Genomic DNA, 22,086 nt, shown 5'->3' with positions numbered 1-22,086 from the left:
AGATTGAGCACTTGCGCTTGCGCAAAGTAGTGAACTGTGGATTGCGAAATGCGCTTGCGCAAGGTCCTTCTTCGTTTGCGCTGCCCACCACTGGTATGTACAAGCAAATCTGGCTTTATCTCCAGAGAGTATGGTTAAATACCAGCAAAAGTCTGCCTCACCTATCAGTATCAATATTGGAAATATGGTATTTGCTCGATCATTTATGCGTACTGTACCTCTAAACTGGATGACAAATTCATGGGCCCACATCACGTGATAACTCGACAGGGTAACAAGTTTGGAATACAGTACAGGAATAGTCAACTAGAGATACAAAGTGGGTGCAAGCAGATGATATTAAGTGCGCACCGAGAGGCCTGGTGTTGGAGGAATTGCCTGCAGAAACTACATCCACTTCTACTACTATTTCTCTATCTAAATCTCTTCAAACAAACCTTCTCCCTACTCCTCTGCCTGTTACCTGAACCATCTTCAAACAAACCTTGTCCCTCCCCAGTCAATGAGTATATCGATCATAGTTGCGCTCTGCACACAAACCTCTGATTTCTTCCATCACCACCTCTTCACAGTCATTCCCATAACTCAAACTTATTTTATAGGTAAGATGTATGGAGTCTGCCTGCTGGCAGTGCTGACCCTCATAGGGTCTGGATTAGGCAAGGATGATGGTGGAATACGACCTGGGGTTTTGATCGGCTCAAAAGGCAATGTAATGGTGACAGAGAATGAAGCCTCCCTGCACTATGATCTCTAGCCCCTGGCTGACGTAGCCATCATCCTGCCCCACTTTGCACGCCCACTGGATGAGATACACACCCTTCTATCAACCATCGGGGCAAAATACAACACAGACGAATTCTGGTACCCTCCTTACTCACCCATTAATTGGCAATTAGAATAGGTTTTGATGAGAGTTTCCTTTTTACATGACATTTTCTAACCAGGCACCTGGAGGTCATTCACTTGTAGTGTAATCTCTTTGATCTTGGGGGAGAAATTCTAAGTAGCTTGTATGGTATAGTGACTGCTCATGACCTCTCTATTCAAATCTGACCTTGCTGAAATAGCCAGTGCCCTTGGGTCTCAGAACAGTCATCAAAATTCAACACTCTATGCTACACATTAAACAACTTTACAGGCATTTTACAAGAACTGATCTCAAAAATCAATATTGTCTCAAAGCTGTTATATGTCAAACGACACTTGGATAACCAACAAGTCTCCCTGGACTCTCTCCTCTCCCAAGTTACCACCTTAGTTTGTATTCTAGTTGATGCTGTCGGTGGCCATGTCACTGCAGACCTAGTACCTATCTCTGATCTCCGCTCTGTACTAGAATGGGCTTGCTCAACATTTGACTTGTCTCCAGTGCTTTCTTTCTCCTCTTTAGAATTCTACTACCCAGTCCTTGAGGCCACTTTCCTCACTAAAGAAACTGTTCTTCATATCCCTCTTCATTCTACTATCACATTTGATCTCTTTCACATCTTCTCTTTTCCTTTCTTGTACAGTAATTCCTTATTGCTGGCCTCTGTTTCCTTGGAATATTTCCGTCTCATGATCCTCTCTCCACTGCTTTTTCATCCTCTAGTGATCTCAACAAGTATTCTTTCCTTACACCTACTTCTTGTCTTTATGCTGCTCACCTCCTGGCTATTTTTCAAAGTAGCACCGCACCCTGAAAATCTGCCTTGGTTCGCAACTTTTCTGTACAATCTGCCTGTTCCTTCATTCTGGCTCCTAAACTCCCAGTGTATCACGCTTGTATGAATCACATCCAATACTTCTTCAGTGTCCCAATCTCTGTTAGTATCATGCATCCTGGAACTTCTGTTTGGTCGGTGTCTGCTGGTGGTTTAAAGCTCCTGATTACTGGACTGTTAAATCAGAATCTGTGGCTACTTATGCTACTTTTTATCATCAGACCATATGCCATCACACACATGAAATCTTTCAACCCATCAATATGGCTTCCCGACTCCTTTCTGACAATCTATTAAGCACTTCTGAAATCTTACACATGTTGGATTTTGATTTCCTTAACCAGAGTGATTCTGTCATGAATCAGCTTTCTTTGGCTTTCATCCATTCATGGGTACATCCGGTTTCTGTGTTTCTCCCAGTGGTTGTCTTTCTTATCAGATTCCATCTTATCATTTGTGCAGTGAACTGTTGTTAGAAAAATGGAATGCTGACTGCATGAAATCCGAAATGCAACATGATTAGTACAGCAACAATAGGATGCTGAAGCTGGCCGTACTTAGTATCACTTCCTGTGACTGCGGAAGGTGCAAAAATCATGTAACACTGTGCGGAAAGGAAAAATAATTGTGTGCAAGGGATTCAGCAAAATGACAACTTTGAAAAGTAAACAAAATTAAGTGATATGATGGAAAAGGATACTAGATAAAACAGTGACAAGGAAACAGAAGTATGGTAAAATAGTAACACAGATCCAACTATTATATTACTAGAAATACTATAACTACTATATAAACATTTTCCGCATATACTTTTGAGTATCATCAATTATCTCTCACTTAAATATAACTAAATTTCCTACTTAATTTCTAGCATGGCCATGTATTATAAATATTGTATTTCTTTCTTTTTTTAATCCAACTATTATATTTCCAAAGGAACATTAAACCTTTTGATTATTAGCCTCCCAAATACTTGGAAACCTAGCTACACTCACTCCCCTAATGTATTCTTACTAGCCTACTCAGTTATTATTCAAACCCTCAATATAACTGCACTCTTTGTATAATAACTGCCCCACTGCATCATGGGACACAATTTTACTTACCTAATATGGGGGAGTACGGTACTGTAACCATACTTTAATAATTTCTTAAACTTGCAAACTAGAATAAAAATATACTGTACATGTATCTAGCAGTGTGTAAGTGTAATAGTGTATGTATCTAGTAGTATGTAAGTGTAACAGTGTATGTATCTAGTAGTGTGTAAGTGTATCGCAGCTTCTCTACATGATGATTATTGCACAGCTAAGCAACTTCTGAAATGTTATGACGATAGGTCACTACTGCAGCCAGCTCCCCTCGCACCACTGCTGGGCAGCTGAAGGGCTGGCTTAGAACAGGTTAGACCTGTGTTTGTTTTCTCCAAATAATCACCATTAAACTGAATTGGACTTTGGATCACTTCTGATTGGGTGTGAGTGATGGACATGGTCTTGGTCACCTAATGGTGGCTCTCCTTGCTGCTTGATCTCTGGTAGCCTTCCATTCAGTTCCTCATCACTGAAGTCACACTCTACAACTTTGTCGCAGGTCTTTTTGGGGGTCTCTCTTGCAACCCTACCTTCAATGTCACGCTTCTAACCTTCCGCACCCAATTGTTATTTTCCATCCTCTCAATACACTCAAAGCATCTCAATCTACTCCTCATCACAATACCAAATCGGTCAAGTCCCATCTTTCCTATCAACTCTTCAACTGCAATCCTAGCCCCTCCTGGTCTCGTATTCAAGGACACATTACACATCCACCTAATCGATGTTATTTCTGCACATCTGAGCCTAAGAATATTCTCCTCCCTTACTGCCCAAGTCTCTACCATACAGCATTACCGTACACTCCTAACACATGCCAGATACAAAGATCCCTTAGCACAGAGGGAGACCCCTCTCAATGTTAGGAGAAGCAAGACCTCCCTCAATCTCCTCCAGCTACTCCTTACCCTAGCCACAGAGGATAGCAGAGCACAAAGCAGATGTATGGTGTCACAGAATATCTAATTCCCTTGTGATGCTCCATATCCAGCACATAACATGTCCCACAAATAAAAAAGTCCTCCACACATTCAAGAAACTTCCAGCAAAACTGATCTTTTCGTGCCTCTAAATCTGTACATGCTTTCCCTGAAACTCAACACACACACACACATACACATACACATACACACACACACACACACACACACACAAACACACACACACAAAATCAGCATTATTTTGCAACTCACCTCTAATGCTACTAAATCTCTTATGTGCTCACTCATCACAAACACTGCACAAGAAGAGGTTACTTCCCACACCCTTCTGGCAAACTGCACATGGTCACACTTCCTTTGGTTTGAGAGTACTGCCACCAGCCCTAGATATTATCACTTCTGCTTTATCCACATTTACTCACAAACTCTTGTTCCTCACTCCATCTCTTCATTTCCTAAATCTTAATTCTGCCTCCTTTTCATTCTCTGCATCAACACCATGCCATCAGCATACATCTCCCATGGGAGTCCATTTCTAAAATCACGTGAGAGAGCTTCATGCACCATGACAAACAATAATAGGCTAAAGATTGACCCCTGATGCACGCCAACATTCACGTAAAATCATTACTTAAATCTCCAATCACTCTCACCTGGTTGTGAATACCCACATACACAACCATAACTACTCTAACCAGCCACTCCTCAATCAGCATCTGTACATACCAGTCAGCAATAATCATTGTGTTTTTAGGAGGGAAACACAGGCCTCCCCTGCCCACTTGGCCAATAAAATAACCCCAAACCAATACCGGTACACTATCACTGTGCTTGACAGTATTCTGTGTGTAGTGGGGGTTGTAGTTAATGATGTTGTGGCCTCATTACCCATCCAATACAATGACAAAAACACATAAAGGTGCTCTCATCAGAGAACATCACCTTTCTCCAGTCTTCTGATGTCTAATCTGTATCTTAGAAAGTCAAGCTGTTTTTGGTGCATTTGTTTGGTCAGAAGTGGTTTCTTGGCAGGCAAGCATGGGTTCAGGTCCTTCTGCAGCAAGTGTTGGATGATGCAGATAGACCCACCTTGTAGGAGCTTGGGATGATTTAGTTGTACAGCCATAGTATCACGAGCTTAAAGCACCTCATGTCTTAGGGGGTTTCTTGGCTGGAAAGCATGGGTTCAGGTCCTTCTGCAGCAAGTTTTGGATGGTGCAGATAGACACACCTTGTAGGAGCTTGGGATGATTTAGTTGTACAGCCATAGTATCACGTGCTTAAAGCACCTCATGTCTTAGGCGATTGTCTGTAGCCTTCACTGTCCTGCACTGTCGTCCTGGACTGGTTTACCTGGCAGGACACCATTTGGTGGGAAGCCATGGTTACTGGCTGTGACACTCCTCACTGACCATTCTAACCATCTGGTTCATTCTGTTTCTTCGTTAGAGAGGTTCCCCTGCTTCCAGGTGAGAATATGAGCCATTTTCTCGTTAGTTAGATTGGTGTTACCCATATCTAATCACTGGAGTGCAAACAGTAACATAAAATAAAGCAAGAAGCAATATCCATGGATTCAGGCTAGGAGTGAAATCTGCAATATTACACCATAGCTCAGCTAGTGGGTGACTGAGTTAGGCTTAAGCACAGCATTCACCTGATGTAGATCTTGAGGGATGCCTGATATCACCAAACATAAATTGAGCTGACTGTATGGTGTGCACTGCATATAAAACAGGCCACTCCTGGTCTTTGTATTTTGAGGCAAAGCAGTCTGTATCATCTGTTGAGTCTAAATGAATAGGCAAAATAAATAAATATATACGGAAATACATAAGAACATCCAGCCATGTAACAGGATGCAGTACTGTGAGATTTTGGTTGATTGTATCACAGATTTTTAACAAACTGCTTATTTACAGGACTGGGATACATCAGAATACACTTTTTAAATACAAGACCACCAAGTTTGGGATAACTAAATTACTCGTACCTGTTATGAGGATGTTCGGACCAGACTTCATATTGGATGCATCAGTTTTCTGAAATAAAACATACACCAGTTAGTTTCATTACCCCTCCAAAAAAAAAAAAAGCAAAATTCATTTAGCTCAACTAAAAACAACTTGGACACACATTTAACCCGCCCCGTCCCGACCACTTTTCGACCACTGGTACCCCCCAATCCCGACCATTTTTCGACCTTTTTTTTTTTTTTTTTGCTTAAACTTTCGCTTTTGGTCAGAAACAATGGTCGGTGGCAAAGAAATTGGTCCCCGGGGTCCCTAATTAGCTTAAACAGGTATGCCTTGGTCCCACCTGGCCCCGTGTTCTCCCTAGGCGGTCTGAGCCTCAAACGTTTTCTATGGTATTATAAGTCTGGGAAACCAATGAAAGTAAGTAGAAATGAATTTATTACAAACATGAAAACATGTGATAAAAGAGTATATTGGATTTTATTCAAAAATAGAGCAGAAATAAGCATTGTACCATCGTGCGAAACGAGCAAAATCGGCCAACTTGGTCACGATGACTCGCTAACATTCTAAAATCATGATACATATAATTTTTTTTACTTACATAATACTTCTACAATAACATTATACCATTTTACATTTTATTGAACTGTTTTTACGTATTCACAGGCCTTTTGATAACATTTAGCGTAATGTTAGCACTTATTTACGTAGTGAGTGAACTCGCTGTGACTGTTGTTTCAACTCGTATTGTGCTTTTTCTACTTACATAATACTTTTCTAATATTATTATACACTTTTCAACTTTATAGAACTGTTTTGAGATTATTTCAGGCCTTACGTAAATATATAGCGTAATAATAGCGCATAATAACACACACGGTGAAATCGCTATGACAACTATTTCAACTTACAACCTATTTTTGTACTTATATAATAATTCTCCACTAACATTGCACATGTAAACACTTGATATAATTGATATCACATCATTTCTGAACTTACGATGGAACTGAGCGTCATATTTGCGCATACTTACACAGGGAGTGTTATCGCGATATCATTTGTTTCATCTTACACTAGTAATCAACTTATAAAATACCATACTACTAACATTACAACATCTTCCACTGTATATAATTCCTATCACATACTTACTGACCAGAATGTGGGTGTACTCGTGACATCAATTATGACAACTTACAGTAATGTTCAACTTATACGTTTTATTCATGCTAACATTACACCCGTTTCCACTTTATTTCCTTGCTATCACATATTTACTGACCAGATTTACACAGTGGGTGTAGTTTTGATAACAGTTCTTTCCACTTACACTAACCACGTCACCATCGTCCCCTTTGTCAGGGTGGGGAGGTGAGGGTGGTGGGGGAGGTTGGGGAGGTGGAGAGCGGCGCCTCTCATCACTCGCACTTTTCTTCCCTCTCCCTTTTCCTTTACCCTTTCCCTTCCCTTTTTCCTTTCCCCACATCCTGGGGCTGTGGGGAGGAAGTTTGGGAATATTCAGGGGCGAAAGAAGTGCTGGGGAGTGACTCAACCTCCTCTCCCCTAGGCCCACGAGCACCATGTGCTCGTGCTGCCTCCCTCATACCACTTGCCCCTTCACCCCGCACTACCCCCACACCACTCTCACTTTCACCCCGCGCTGCCACCACAACACTTTCCCTTTCTCCCAGCAATCCCACCACACCACTTGCCACTTCCCCAGACAAAGTACTTTCACCATACCTTATGTGTCGTCTCGCCCCACCTTCTGATCCTCGTGGTGATATTTTCTCTTTTCCCAACCACGCGGCGATATCATGTCCTAGGCCTCCGTCATCCTCATCGTCCTCATCCTCGTCCTTATCAGATTCAGGATGGAGAGATAGCTTTGCACGTGGTTTGGGGGCAGGCTGGCCTTCCCTTGCCTTACGGTATGTCACATACCGCGTTTTTCGGGGCGAAGGGACCTCCTCATCATGCTACTTATTTCTTCCTCTGGCTGGACGTAATCGCGATCCACCACATCATCATCGAGTGGAGAATCACTGTCTCCAGTGAAGGCTTCCAGGACGGATGCGATTTCCTCGTCTGAGAGACCTTTCCGCGCCATGTCTGACCTGGGTCACTGCTAGCAGGTGAGTGACCGAGACAAGGGCGAGCGCAGGTCACGCGGGGTCTAGGACGCTGCCCGCCTGGCGGCAGGTAGGGGAAGCTTGGGTACCAGGGCGAAACGAAAATCTTGCGCGAATTTTGAAAATTGTGGAAATTATGAACCTTGCAATTGCAGGACGTTGAAGTACGTCCCCGGGATTAGCTGTGACAAAACGTGAGGACGTGGAAGTACGTCCCCGGGACGCCGCGGGTTAACAGGCTAAGTTACTATCCAACTAACGTTTTCTTCTGGTACATAACATGAGTGATATTATTTAGGGATATGAATGTCTGAGATGAAGCAGAGGCAGTAACGGATATAACTACTCGTTGCTCAACCCTGTCATGCTCAGCCTAGTAAACATGTCAAATGTAGGTAAGCAACTGCTCCAATGGGTTGTCCCATTAGATCACTAGTGTTATCATGATGTGTCTGTGTCTCATTGTGGCATGTATTGGGCAGTGCTTCAATATGTGGGTTACACTGTGTGGGTATATTCTATATGTGGAGTATATCTCATCTGTGATTTCACCCAACCCAATTCTAAAGTGCTCTCTGGGGAGGAGTGGGTGATAACCTGATCTAAACCTAGCTAGGTGAACTCAATAACTCTTTAATTATCGTTGAAGCAATTATCACAAAACAAGGCATAGTAAAATGAGGCTGTGGTGTGTGTATACATATAAATATATCCATCCATCCATCATCCAATCCTATACCGCCCCATCAGGAGCATAGGAGTCCTGGGCTAGGCAAGTTGGTCCAGACATTTATGATGAGAGTGACCAGCCTTACTCATCCCTTAGTGGCATTACATGAGCAATAAACTCCAACCACCCCTCGGATATAAACCTGCACAGGCTCAATCTGACTGGGCACCTTAATTACCCACTAAATCACCAGGTGCCACAATTTGGTTATATGGTTACCACCTAGAGTAGTAAATGGTTTCCTAGTGTACAGGAAACTATTTAGCTTGTCACACAGTGCAAAGTCACCCATGGGCAGAAGGAAGAGGATAAAATGAAGGAAAGAAAGCCAGATGAGGGAGTGTAATGCCACCTGTAGGCAGAAGGATGAGGAAAGAATGAAAGAGGAAAAAACAGAAGTGGAAGGAAAGAAGAAAGGGCAGACACCCAAAGCAGCACTACATCGAGTGAGTGGATGGAGCATATATATATATACTGTATGTATATATATATATATATATGTATATATATATATATATATATATATATATATATATATAGCTATATATATATATATATATATATATGTAGCAGCAGCCATGGCTCAGTGGGTTAGAGTGCTCCGATCTGACCGAAGGGTCGGAGGATCGAATCAACCCAAGGGTCATTGGTAGACATCAGGAAGGGCATTCGTTCATAAAATGCTACACGCTCCAGTCCAAAAGTCCTCCACCCAGGGGCAATGCCTTACCCCTTCGGGGATACCTGGCATAAAACCAAATTTTTTTTTTTACTATATATATATATATATATATATATATATATATATACTGTATATATATATATATATATATATATATATATATATATATATATATATATATATATATATATATATATATATATATATATATATATATATATATATATATATATATATATATATATATACATATATATATATATATATATATATATATATATATATATATATGTACATATACATATATATATATATATATATATATATATATATATATATATATATGTACATATATATATATATATATATATATATATATATATATATATATATATATGTACATATATAAATATGTACATATACATATATATACATATATATATATATATATATATATATATATATATATATATATATATACAGTAGAACCTCTTTGGTCCGGACCCCTTTAATCCGGATTTCTGTTAATCCGGACAAAATTTAAAAATAATAAGCTCCAAAAATATGTTGAAAGTAATTCTAAAGTCATTTTCAGTATCAGCGCGGAAAGCGATCGTCATTCGTTTAGTCTCGGATCACGCTAGGTTGCTACATGGGCGCCTGTTTAAACACACGCTAGCATTCGTTCCATCAACTAGTTCACCAACCATTTATATTTTTACGCTGTATTTCAAAAGTTAATTCTCCTTACCATGCCCCTTAATGCAAGTGTAGCTTCTGTAATGAATAAAGGTGTTAAAAGGAGGAGTTTGCTTACACAAAAATGGGTCAGAATATTCTGCAGTGTTTAATGATTACTGTAGGTTATTTTTTGTACTTAAATGTGCTTTACTTGTACATCAAACATTAGCTTCTTGCCCATATGGGTGTTATCAATATGCCAAAGATGACAATGTATTTTTTGCCTACATAAGTTTTATTTTTATTCCAAATATTAGTTTATTAATTAATTTATTTTTTTGCGTACACGGGCCTTAGTCACTTACTACAATTTAAAATGTAGGCTAGTTTCTTGTCGGCCTTACCTGTAAATTATGCAATACAAAACTATCTTACATGATTAGTTTTGTTATTTTAGTACCGGTATCCTTTCATCTTTTGCAGTTACGTAGGGTTGACATATGCCACATATGTTAATAATTAACAAACATACCATATGTAGATAGAGTTTGGTATGAACTAGAGATTACCCTGATGGTCCGGACAATCTGCTAATTCGGACAATCCTTCCCCCCATATAGTCCGAATGAGAGAGGTTCTACTGTATATATATTGAAAGTTGGAATACAAATGTGGGCGATTGTGTGTGTGTGTGTATGCGCCAACGCAAGATCGTGCTAGAAGAGTGAGAGAAGAGTTCTGGACAAATGTAGAAGTGTGCATGGAAAAGTTTGGAAGGAATGAGAGAGTGTTTTTGATTGGTGATATGAATGGTAAAGTTGGGAATGTGAAGGTGGATGGAATAGTTGGTGAGTGGGGTGTGCCTGCTGAGATAGATGAGAATGGGAGTGCGTTAGTGGACATTTGTGCTGGAAGGGGGTTGGTGATAGCCAATACCCTCTTCAGGCATAAAATGATTCACAGGTATACATGGCGAGTGATGAGAAGGGTGGGTGGTGAACTGAATGAAAGGAAGGCAATGATTGACTATGTGTGTGTGGATGAAAGGATGCGAAGATGTGTAATGGATGCAAGAGTGTATAGAGGGTGGGGGAGTGGACTTTCTGACCACTACTTGGTGATGGCCAGAATTAAAGTTCAAGTAAGTTGGAGGAATAGAAGAAGGGAAAGACGAGAGGAAGGAGTAGTTGCAAGGAGAGTGGAAAGGTTACAAGAGGATGAGAAAAAGGCAGAGTATAAGAGAGAAGTGGAGGAACGATTGGGCAAATATGAATTGGAGCAGATGGGAGACGTGGAAGGTGTGTGTAGAATATTTACAGAAGAAATATGTGCAGCATGTGATGTGGTGTGTGGAAGGAAGAGAAGACGGAGGGGGGTGAAAGGAACAGCGTGGTGGACTGAAGAGGTGAAACAAGCTGTGGCACAAAAGAAGAATGCATACAATGAATGGATGAGAATCAGGGGCGTGGATGAGGTTGAGAGGCGGAAGAGAGAGTTATATGTAGAAAGGAAGAGAGAGGTGAAAAGATTAGTAAGAGAGAGTAAGAAGAGAGTGGATGAGGAATTTGGAAGAAATTTGAGTGTAAAGTGGAAGGACTGTAAGTAAATGTTCTGGAAAGAGGTGAAGAGAGTAAGACAGGGTGGAAGTGAAGTTAGCAGGGGAGTGAAAGATAAAAATGGTAGATTACTAGTGGAGAAGGGAGAAAAAGTGAGCAGATGGAGAGAACACTTTAAGGAATTGTTGAACGTAGAGGATGGAAGTAATGCGAGTATAAGTGGCTGGGGAATGGCTGGGAGAAGGAGGGAGGTGAGAAGACAGGAAGAAATCAGTAGGATAGAAGTTGTGGAAGCAATGAAGAAAGTTAAATCAGGGAAAGCCCCAGGAATTGATGGAGTGTGTGGTGAAATGCTGAAGCATGGGGGAGAGATAGTAGTAGAATGGATGTGGAAGATGTGCAGATTGGCCTGGGAGGAAGGTAGAGTCCCGGAGGATTGGAAGTCAGGTATAATTATTCCCTTGTACAAAGGAAAAGAGGAAAAAGAAGTGTGTGGTAACCATAGGGGCATTTGTCTTCTTAGTATAATAGGAAGAGTGTATGGTAGGATACTTATTGACAGTGTTAGAGAAAGAACAGAGAAATTAGTTGGAGAAGAACAGGGAGGCTTTAGGAAGGGAAGAGGTTGTGTAGATCAGATATTCATTCTCAGATCTTTAGTGGAAAAGTTTCTAGAGAAGGGAAAGAAGTTGTATGTGGCATTCATGGATTTGGAGAAACAATATGACAAGGTGGATAGACAAGGATTGTGGAAAGTGTTAAGAATATATGGAGTAGATGGAAAGCTGCTGAATGCTGTGAAGAGTATGTACGATGGTGCGAAGGCTGCAGTGCGTGTGGATGGTGAACTAAGTGAATTTTTCTCTTTGAAGGTTGGGTTGAAACAGGGATGTGTCATGTCTCCATGGTTGTTCAATCTGTACATGGATTGGGTAATAAAAGAGGTACAAGGTAGGGTAGTGGATGTTGGAGTGGCCATGGTGAGAGAGGATAGTGTTTGGAAACTCCCTGTACTGTTGTTTGCAGATGATACTGTGTTGTTGAGTGAAGACGAAGGGGAGCTGCAGGGCTTGGTGGATGAGTTTGAGAGAGTGTGTAAGAAACGGAATCTAAAAGTGAATGTAGGGAAGAGTAAAGTGATGGTCTTTGAGAGAGGTGAAGTCAGTGAATGTACAGCGAGGTTGGATGGTGAGGAATTGGAAAATGTGAGTACGTTTAAGTACTTGGGTAGTGTGATGAGTAAGGATGGAGGTTTGGAGGGTGAAGTGCTTGAAAGGGTACAGCAGGGAAGAAAGGTTGCTGGTTCCTTGAAAGCAGTGATAAGAAACAGGGAAGTGAGCATGGAAGTGAAAAAGTTACTGCATGACAGTATTGTGATACCAACTCTAACGTACGGAAGTGAAGCTTGGACGTTGTTGGAAGGACACAAGTCAAGAGTGAGAGCGGTGGAAATGAGTTATTTGAGAGGAGCCTGTGGAGTCACAGGGAGAGACAGGCTGACGAATGAGGATATAAAGGAGCGTTGTGGTGTTGATGTGGATGTGATAGGAAGTGTTATGAGGAACACACTGAGGTGGTTTGGCCATGTGGAGAGGATGGAGGGTGAAAGACTGACGAAGAGAGTATATGTGAGTGAGGTGGAGGGGGAAAGAGGGAGGGGGATGCCGAGGATGAGATGGAGGGATGGGGTGGAGAGGTATATGAGAGAGGGGGGTGTGAGCTGGGAGCAGGGGAGTGAAATGGCGGGGGACAGGGCGACTTGGAGGCGATTTGTTTGTGGCCACCCCAAACGGGATTGAGGCGTCTGGCAATAGATAGATAGATAGATAGATATATACAGTATCTATATATAATATATATACCGGTATGTAGGCTATATATCTATTGCCAGATGCCATAATCCCTTAAGGTATATATACAGTACACACACACACATATATATATATATGCCCCTCCCTGTAAAACAATTAACTCTAAGCCCTTGGCCACCCGTCTGGGATACATGGCGTCTGGCAATGAATGAATGAATGAATATCTAAATATATACCGTATATCATCATCATCAGCCGTTTGAGTATCCACTGCAGGACCGGCCTATCCCGACCGAAGTCGGGACGATACAGCCAATGTATTTCTACCAAGTGGCTTAGGCTGTCTAGTAGAGATTGTATGTAGGGTGAGAAGTGCTTGTAAGTGTAATTGTAGTGTTGGAGTGGCTTTGGATGTGTGTGTAGTCTGTGAACCATGTGTAATCGGCCCGCGCAAGCCGACTGGGTGCAAGCATACTTTATAGTAAGTGACACTGGTTCAACCAAAGCACCCCTGATGTCTGTCAATGCAGTACGTGGCCGAGTGAACACTCCCAAAGTTTATTACCCTGACAGGGTGCGAACCCTGGCTCACCTATGTACGAAACGCACACTCTACCACTGTACCACAGAGGCTCCATATATATATACTGTATATATATATATATATATATATATATATATATATACACACACACACACACACACAGTACTGTACCGGCAGACCCAAGATACAATACTCTGGCACAGCGATGGGGGTAGAAATACCACCTTACCCTGCTGACTGATGGCCAAACCGCAGTATAACGATTTTTTTTTTCTTAAACGATGTTAATGATAAGTTAGACTAAAATTTTTGTGTTTAGGTTGATTTATATACTGTTTTTAGACTTAGATTAATGTGTTCTAGTCACAGACATTTTGGGGTACAGTTTATAAGTTGGATTTTTCCTACACTAATTATTGGTGATTTTCAGATTTTATTTCTGGGTTTAGGTAATTTATAAACTGCTTTTAGGTTTAATATAGTTTGTTTCAAAGCTACTGGGAGGTTTACGTTAGCTGGAAACTGGTTTTTGAACTCATTTGGGTGGGTTTAGGACTTGGTTGGGGGGAACACTCAAGGCTCAAAAACAATTCCCTATACTTTACATGTTAAATCCACCCTGAGATACGATACCCCGCCTAGCGATGGGCTTTTACCTAACCGGTTGCATCATTAAACCGGGGTATACCTGTACTCCCTCAATTATCTAATGTAAAAGAGACAAAGGCATTTCTGGACAACTGCAATATCCAGATAATGAACAATATCTCCCCTACTATACCCAGACCCTATCTATACCCAACCTCAACCTATACCTGACCAATTTGTACAGTATCTCTGGTTATTTTGGCATTGTTTTCCGGTAATTCAGGCATATTCAGATATCAAAACACACAGGAATATCCAAAAAAATTTTAAACACCAAAAAAAAAAAAAAAAAAAAAAAAACACACACACACACACACACACACACACACACACTGAAAACCAAAAAACACTCTACCTATACACTACAACTGCATGTACAGTTCCACTCCAAATTTTGGCAATATTTTCAGGTCACTCTGCCATATTTGGACATCAAAACACACATAGCTAATGCTAAACACCAAGAAAACTATGAAAAAAAGAAAGAAAGAAAGGAAACTATCTATCTATCCATTTCCAGACACCTCAAACCCACATGGGGTGGCCACAAACAAATTGCCCCTATGTTGCTCTGTCCAATGCCACTTCACTGCCTTGCTCCCAGCTCACATACCCCTCTCTCATACACCTCTCCACTCTATGCCTCCATCTCATCCTCAGTCTCCCTCTTCCTCTTCCCCCCTCCACCTCACTTACATACACTCTCCTTATTAGTCTCTCACCCTCCATCCACTACACATTGCAAAACCACCTAAGTGTATTTCTCCTAACACTTTCTATCACATCACATCCACACCACAGCTCTCCTTCACTTCCTTATTTGTCAGTCTGTCTCTACACTGAACTCCACATGCTCCACTTAAATAACTCAATGCCACTGCTCTCACTCTTGACTTGTGTCCATCTAACAATATCCAAGCTTTACTTCCATATGTTAAAGTATGTCTCACAATACCGTCACGGAGTGACTTTATTTCATGCTCACTTCTCTGTTCCTTATCACTGCTTTCAAAGAACCAGCAACGTTTCTTCCCTGTTGTACTCATTCAAGCACTTCACCCTCTAAACTTCCATCCTTACTCATCACACTACCCAAGTACTTAACCCGTTAACTGCTCTATACAGCCTGGGCTGTTCTGAGTGCGACTGCTCAATACAGCCCTGGCTGCACAGGTGAATTTCGAATATAGTGCCATGGTGACCAAGGCCGACCCATGCAAGCATGTTGGAGCCTTCAAAACCAAAACCGAAACAGAAACCGAAGAAGAAAATGAAAACCATACATTCCAATAGGGAATCAGACACTTTGATGTTCATCCATGGCTTTACCAAGGTAAATATCGAGCTAATATTTCGTTACTATATACTTTGGCATGTGTTTTCTCAATTCCTAAGACAAAATTTGGCCTTTGGGAAATTTCATTTTTACCCCTATGTTTGCGTACCACGGACACCTCCAAAAAACCGCCATGTGCAGTTAACGGGTTAAACGCACTCACATTTTCCATTTCCTCCGTGTCCAACCTCACTGTACATCCAGTGACATCATTTCTCTCAAAAACCCTAACTTTACTCTTCCCTACATTCACATTTGGATTTCATTTCTTACACACACTCCCAAACTCATTCAACAAGCCTTGCAGTTCCCCTTCATCTTCACTTAACATTCAGTATCATCTGCAAACAACAGTACACAGGGTTTCCAAACACTTACCTCTCTCATTAAGGTCGCTCCAGCATCCACTACCCTACCTTGTATCTCTTTTATTACCCGATTCATATACAGATTGAACAACCATGGGTAAATGATATATCCCTGCTTCACTCCAACATTCAAATAGAAAAATTCACTCAGTTCGCTATCCACACACACTGTATCCTTCGCACCCTCATACATACCCTTCATGACATTCAGCAATGTCCCATTTACTATAAATATCCTTAATACTTTCCACATTCCTTCTCTATCCACCCTGTCAAATGCTTTCTCCAAATCCATGAAGGCCGCATACAACTACTTTCCCTTCTCTACAACCTTTTCCACTAAAGACCTAAGAAAGAATATCTGATCTACACAACCTATTTCCTTCCTAAACCCAACCTTCCTGTTCTTCTCCAATTAACTCTACTTAAAAAAAATATATATATATATATCTATCTATCTATAGCCCGACACCCTAATCCCGCAAAGGGTGGCCGCAGACAAAACGCCTCCATGTCACTCTGTCACCCACCATTTGACTACCCTTCCCCCAAATCACCCCCCCCCTCCCTCATATACCTCTCAACTCCATCCCTCCACCTCATCCTCGGTCTACCTCTCCCTCTCCCTCCCTCCACCTCACCTACATACACCCTCTTAGTCAGTCTTTCATTCTCCATTCTCTCCACATGTCCAAACCACCTCAGTGTATTTCTCTTAATCTTCTCAACCACATCCACATCTACCCCACAACGTTCCTTCACTTCTTCATTCGTCAACCTGTCCCTCCACGTCACTCCACATGCTCCTCTCAAGTAACTCATTTCCACTGCTCTCACTCTTGACTTGTTCCCCTCTTGCAAGGTCCACGCCTTGCTTCCATACGTCAGGGTAGGGATCACAATACCATCATTCAGTGACTTCTTAACTTCCATACTCACCTCCCTATTTCTCATCACTGCTTTCAGTGTACCAACAACCTTCCTTCCCTGCTGTACCCTCTCACGTACTTCATCCCCCAAAGTTCCATCCTTACTCATCACACTACCCAAGTACTTGAATGCACTCACATTCTCCATATCCTCACCATCCAACCTCACTACACATTCTGTGACTTCATTCCTCTCAAACACCATAACTTTACTTTTGTTTAAATTAACTTTCAGCTTCCTCCTCCTACATACTGTCCCAAATTCATTCACCAACCTTGCAACTCCCATTCATCTTCACTCAACAATACTGTATCATCAGCAAACAGCAACACCGGAAGCTTCCAAATCTCACCCTCATTCATTAGGGCCAGCCCCACATCCACTGCCCTACCTTGCACCTCCTTTACAACCCCATCCATATATATATTAAACAGCCATGGAGACATCACACACCCCTGTTTCAGTCCCACATTGAGATCAAAGAACTCACTCAGCTCACCATCCACTCGCACCGTAGCCCTAGCTCCCTCGTACATACTCTTCACAGCACTCAACAACTTCCCTTCCACTCCATATATTCTTAATACCTTCCACATACCTTGCCTATCTATTCTGTCATAAGCTTTTTCCAAGTCCATGAAGGCAGCATACACTTTCCTTCCCTTCTCTAGATACTTCTCCACTAAACATCTCAGAACAAATATCTGATCTACACACCCTTTTCCCTTCCTAAATCCCCCTTGTTCTTCTCAAACTAGCTCCTCTGTCATATGCCTAACCCTATCAATGAGTATTTTACCATATATTTTACCAGTCACCCTAAGAAGGCAAATACCCCTATGGTTACCACATACTTCTCTTTCCCCTTTTCCTTTGTACAGAGGAACAATTATACCTGATTTCCAGTCCTCTGGAACCCTTCCCTCTTCCCAAGCCAATCTATACAACTTCCATATCCACTCCACAACAATCTCACCCCCATACCTAAGCATTTCACCACACACTCCATCAATTCCTGGGGCCTTTCCCAGCTTAATCTTCTTCATCGCTTCCACTACTTCCGCTCTACTGATCTCTTCCTCCCTCCTCTCATCTCTTCTTCTCCCAGCCATTCCCCAACCACTTACACTCACACTGCTCTCACTCTCTACATTCAACAAATCCTCAAAGTGCTCCTTCCATCTCCTTAATTTCTCTCTTTTCTCCACCAACAATCTATTATTCCTATCTTTCACTCCCCTACTATTTCCCATTTCACACTGCCTTACTTTCTTTACCTCCTTCCAAAACAATTGCTTACTCTCCCTCCATTTCACACTCAGATTCCTCCCAAACTCTTCATCCACTTTCTTCTTACTCTCCTTCACCAGTCTCTTAACCTCCCTTCTCCTGCTCACATATACTTCTCTCTTCTCTCTCTCATCTTCTCCCCTACCTCTACTCGCCAACCATTCACCATATGCCTTCTTCTTTTGTTCCACAGCTCGTTTCACCTCATCATTCCACCATGCTGTCCCTTGCACACCCTTGCATCTCCTCCTCACTCCACAAACCGCCTCACACGCTGAGCCTATCTCTTCCGTGAATATCTTACATACGTCTTCCACCCCTTCCATCTGCTCTAGCTCATACCTTCCCAATCTTTCTTCCACTATGCTCTTATACTCTGTCATTTTCTCACTATCTTGCAATTTCTCCACTCTTCTCACAGGAGCTGCTTCCTCCTGTCTTCCCCTTCGTCTCCTCAACCACTTTCTTTGCAGCTCTACCTTGGCCATCACTAAGTGATGGTCCGAGACTCCATTCCCCCACCCTCTCCACACTCTTGCATCCAACACTTGTCTTCTCATTCGCTCATCCACACACACGTAGTCTATCATTGCCTTTCGTTCAACAAGTTCACCATCCATCCTCCTCATTACTCTCCATGTATACCGGTGGATCATCTTATGATGAAAGTAAGTGTTGGCTATTGCCAACCCCTTACAAGCACAGATGTCCACCAAAGCACTACCATTCCCATCTACTTCAGCTAGCACATCCCACTGACCAACCACTCTATCCACTCGTACATTTCCAACTTTGCCATTCATGTCTCCAATCAACAACACTCTCTCGCTCCTCTCAAACTTGTCCATACATGCTTCTACTCTCGCCCAAAACTCATCTTTCACTCTTGCCACTCGATCCTCTGTTGGAGCATACACACACAATTGCCCATGCTTGTATTCCTACTTTCATCCTCACCCATACAATCCTTGCACCCACTGTTCCATACTCTCTTATATTCTCCTTCCACTTCTTGCTTATCATCAGACATACTCCCTCTCTTGCCTTCTCATTCTCACTGACTCCTGCACATATACCTACACCATATTCCCATTCTCTCACCCTTTCACCTTTCCATTTAGTTTCAGGCAATCCACATATATCCACTTTTGCATCCTCAAGCACCTGAACAATCTCTCTCTCTTTCACTTCATCATTCACTCCTCTCACATTCCATGTTCCAACCCTATGAATGTCCTTTGTCCGTTCCTTAGTCGTCAACGTATGGTTCGTCCGGGTCCCAGGCGCTTTATTTGCTTTTTTAGTTAGTTCTTTTTACGGGGTGGGGCACTAACCCACCACCAACCCTTTTAGTCGCCCCGTACGACAAGCAGGGATACTGGGGGAGTATTCTTGAAACCCCCCTACCCCCTATATACCTGTATATGTACAGTACCCCTCCATTTGGCAGTGTTTTCCAGTCATTCTGCCATACTGAGACATCAAACATATATAGGAGTATCCATATTGATGCTATTTATCTATCTACTGCCAAATGCCTTAATCCCTTATACGGGGTGGCCACAAACAAATCGCCTCCATGTCACCCTGTCCCCCGCCATTTCATTGCCTTGCTCCTAATTCACGCCTCCCCTTTTCATATACTTCTCCATTCCATCCCTCCATCTCATCCTTGGCCTTCCCCTCCCTCTCTCTCCCACCACCTCACTCCCAAACACTCTCCTCATCAGTCTCCCACTGTCCATTCTCTCCACATGGCCAAACCGTCGCAATATGTTTCTCCTAACACTTCCTATCACATCCATATCCACACCACAATGCTCCTTCACATCCTCATTTGTCAGTCTCTCTCCATGTGACTCTGCAGGGTCCACTCAAATAGCTTATTTCCACTGCTCTCACTCTTGACTTGTGTCCCTCCAACAACGTCCAAGCTTCACTTCCACATGTTAGAGTTGGTATCACAATACCTGTACTGTCATGTAATAACTTCTTCACTTCCATGCTCACTTCCCTGTTTCTTATCACTGCCTTCAAGGAACCAGCAACCTTTCTTCCTTGTTGTACTCTTTCAAGCACTTCACCCTCCAAACTTCCATTCTTACTCATCACACTACCCAAGTACGGTACTTAAACATTCTCGATTCCCTCATCATCCAACCTCACTGTACAGTCACTGACTTCACCTCTCTCGAAGACCATAAGTTTACTTTTCCCTACATTCACCTTCAGATTCCGCTTCTTACACACACTCCCAAACTCATCCACCAAGCCTTGCAGCTCCCTTTTGTCTTTACCTAACAACACAGTATCATCTGCAAACAACAGTACAGGGAGTTTTCAAACACTGCCCTCTCTCATTAGGGCCACTCCAACATCCACTGCCCTACTTTGTATTGTATCTCTTTTATAACCCAATCCATATATAGATTGAACAATCATGCAGACATGACATATCCCTGGTTCAACCCAACCTTCAAATAGAAAAACTCACTCAGTTCACTATCCACATGCACTGCAGCCTTAACACCCTCATACATACTCTTCACGGCATTCAACAACTTCCCATCTACTCCATATATTCTTAATACTTTCCATAATCCTTGTCTATCCACCCTGTCATGTGCTTTCTCCAAATCCATGAAAGCTGCATACAACTTCTTTCCCTTCTCTAGAAACTTTTCCACTAAAGATCTAAGAATGAATATCTGATCTACACAACCTCTTTCTTTCCTAAAGCCTCCCTGTTCTTCTCCAACTAATTCCTCTGTTATTTCCCTAATTCTGTCAATTGGTAGGAGAAGGGATCTTTATTTTGTTGTTGTTGATTTGGAAAAGGCCTTTCACAGATTCCCTAGAGAGGTGGTGAAGTGGGCAATGAGAAAGCTTGGCTTGGAGGAGTGGCTGGTTAGGGTGGTTATGGCTATGTATGTGGGTGCTCACACCCAGGTAAGAGTGAATGGAGATTTGAGTGATGAGTTTTCCGTGAATGTTGGTGTGCATCAGGGATCAGTCTTGAGTCCCATGTTGTTTATCATGGTACTTGAAGCCCTTTCATGTGACCTCAGAAACGGACTCCCGTGGGAGTTGTTGTATGCTGATGATTTGGTGTTGATTGCAGAGAACGAAAGGGAGGCGGAGGAAAGGTTTAGGAAGTGGAGAGATGGTATGGGGCACAAGGGTTTAAGGGTAAATGCAGATAAAACAAAAGTGATGATATCTAGGGTTGGTGGCGGTACTGTCAAAGACAAGGGAGAGTGGCCTTGTGGAGTTTGGCACAAGGGCGTGGGAAGTAATTCCATCTTGTGCGGTGTGTGTGATAAATGGGTGCATAAGAGATGTAGTGGTATCAGAGGTAGACTGCGAGATAATGCTGATTTTATGTGTACGGCGTGTTGGAGTGAGCAGGTGGAGATTGTCAGACGTGAAAGGATTGAACTTGCTGGTGAATCTCTTGAGTGTGTGGAAGAGTTTTGTTATTTGGGAGACATGTTGTGTGCTGGAGGTGGGGCTGGAGCTAGCTCTGTGGCTAGGGTGAGAAGTGGTTGGAAGAAGTTCAGGGAGCTCTTGCCTCTCCTGACATTGAGAGGACTCTCCCTACGTGCTAAGGGGTCTTTGTATGTAGCATGTGTTAGGAGTGTAATGCTGTATGGTA

The 22,086-nt window shown here is 42.2% G+C and overlaps 1 protein-coding gene across 4 annotated transcripts in view; it reads right to left on the bottom strand.

The window, feature by feature from the left end:
- Ak6 (adenylate kinase isoenzyme 6) overlaps window positions 1-22,086 on the bottom strand; it is a 200,408-nt gene that overhangs the window by 93,587 nt on the left and 84,735 nt on the right. For all 4 annotated transcript variants that reach the window (XM_080273525.1, XM_080273524.1, XM_080273523.1 and 1 more), the window contains exon 2: window positions 5,735-5,783. In XM_080273525.1, the coding sequence (XP_080129651.1) occupies window positions 5,735-5,765 (31 nt within the window). In that variant the 5' untranslated portion in view covers window positions 5,766-5,783. The remainder of the gene's footprint in view (window positions 1-5,734; window positions 5,784-22,086) is intronic.

This window comes from Coenobita brevimanus, chromosome 55 (genome assembly GCF_032717465.1).
Source record: "Coenobita brevimanus isolate Jiangsu-jjx chromosome 55, ASM3271746v2, whole genome shotgun sequence".
Classification (NCBI taxonomy): Eukaryota; Metazoa; Arthropoda; class Malacostraca; order Decapoda; family Coenobitidae; genus Coenobita; species Coenobita brevimanus.
The sequence above is the reverse complement of the archived record's forward strand: the minus strand, read 5'-3'. Positions and strand labels throughout refer to the sequence as shown.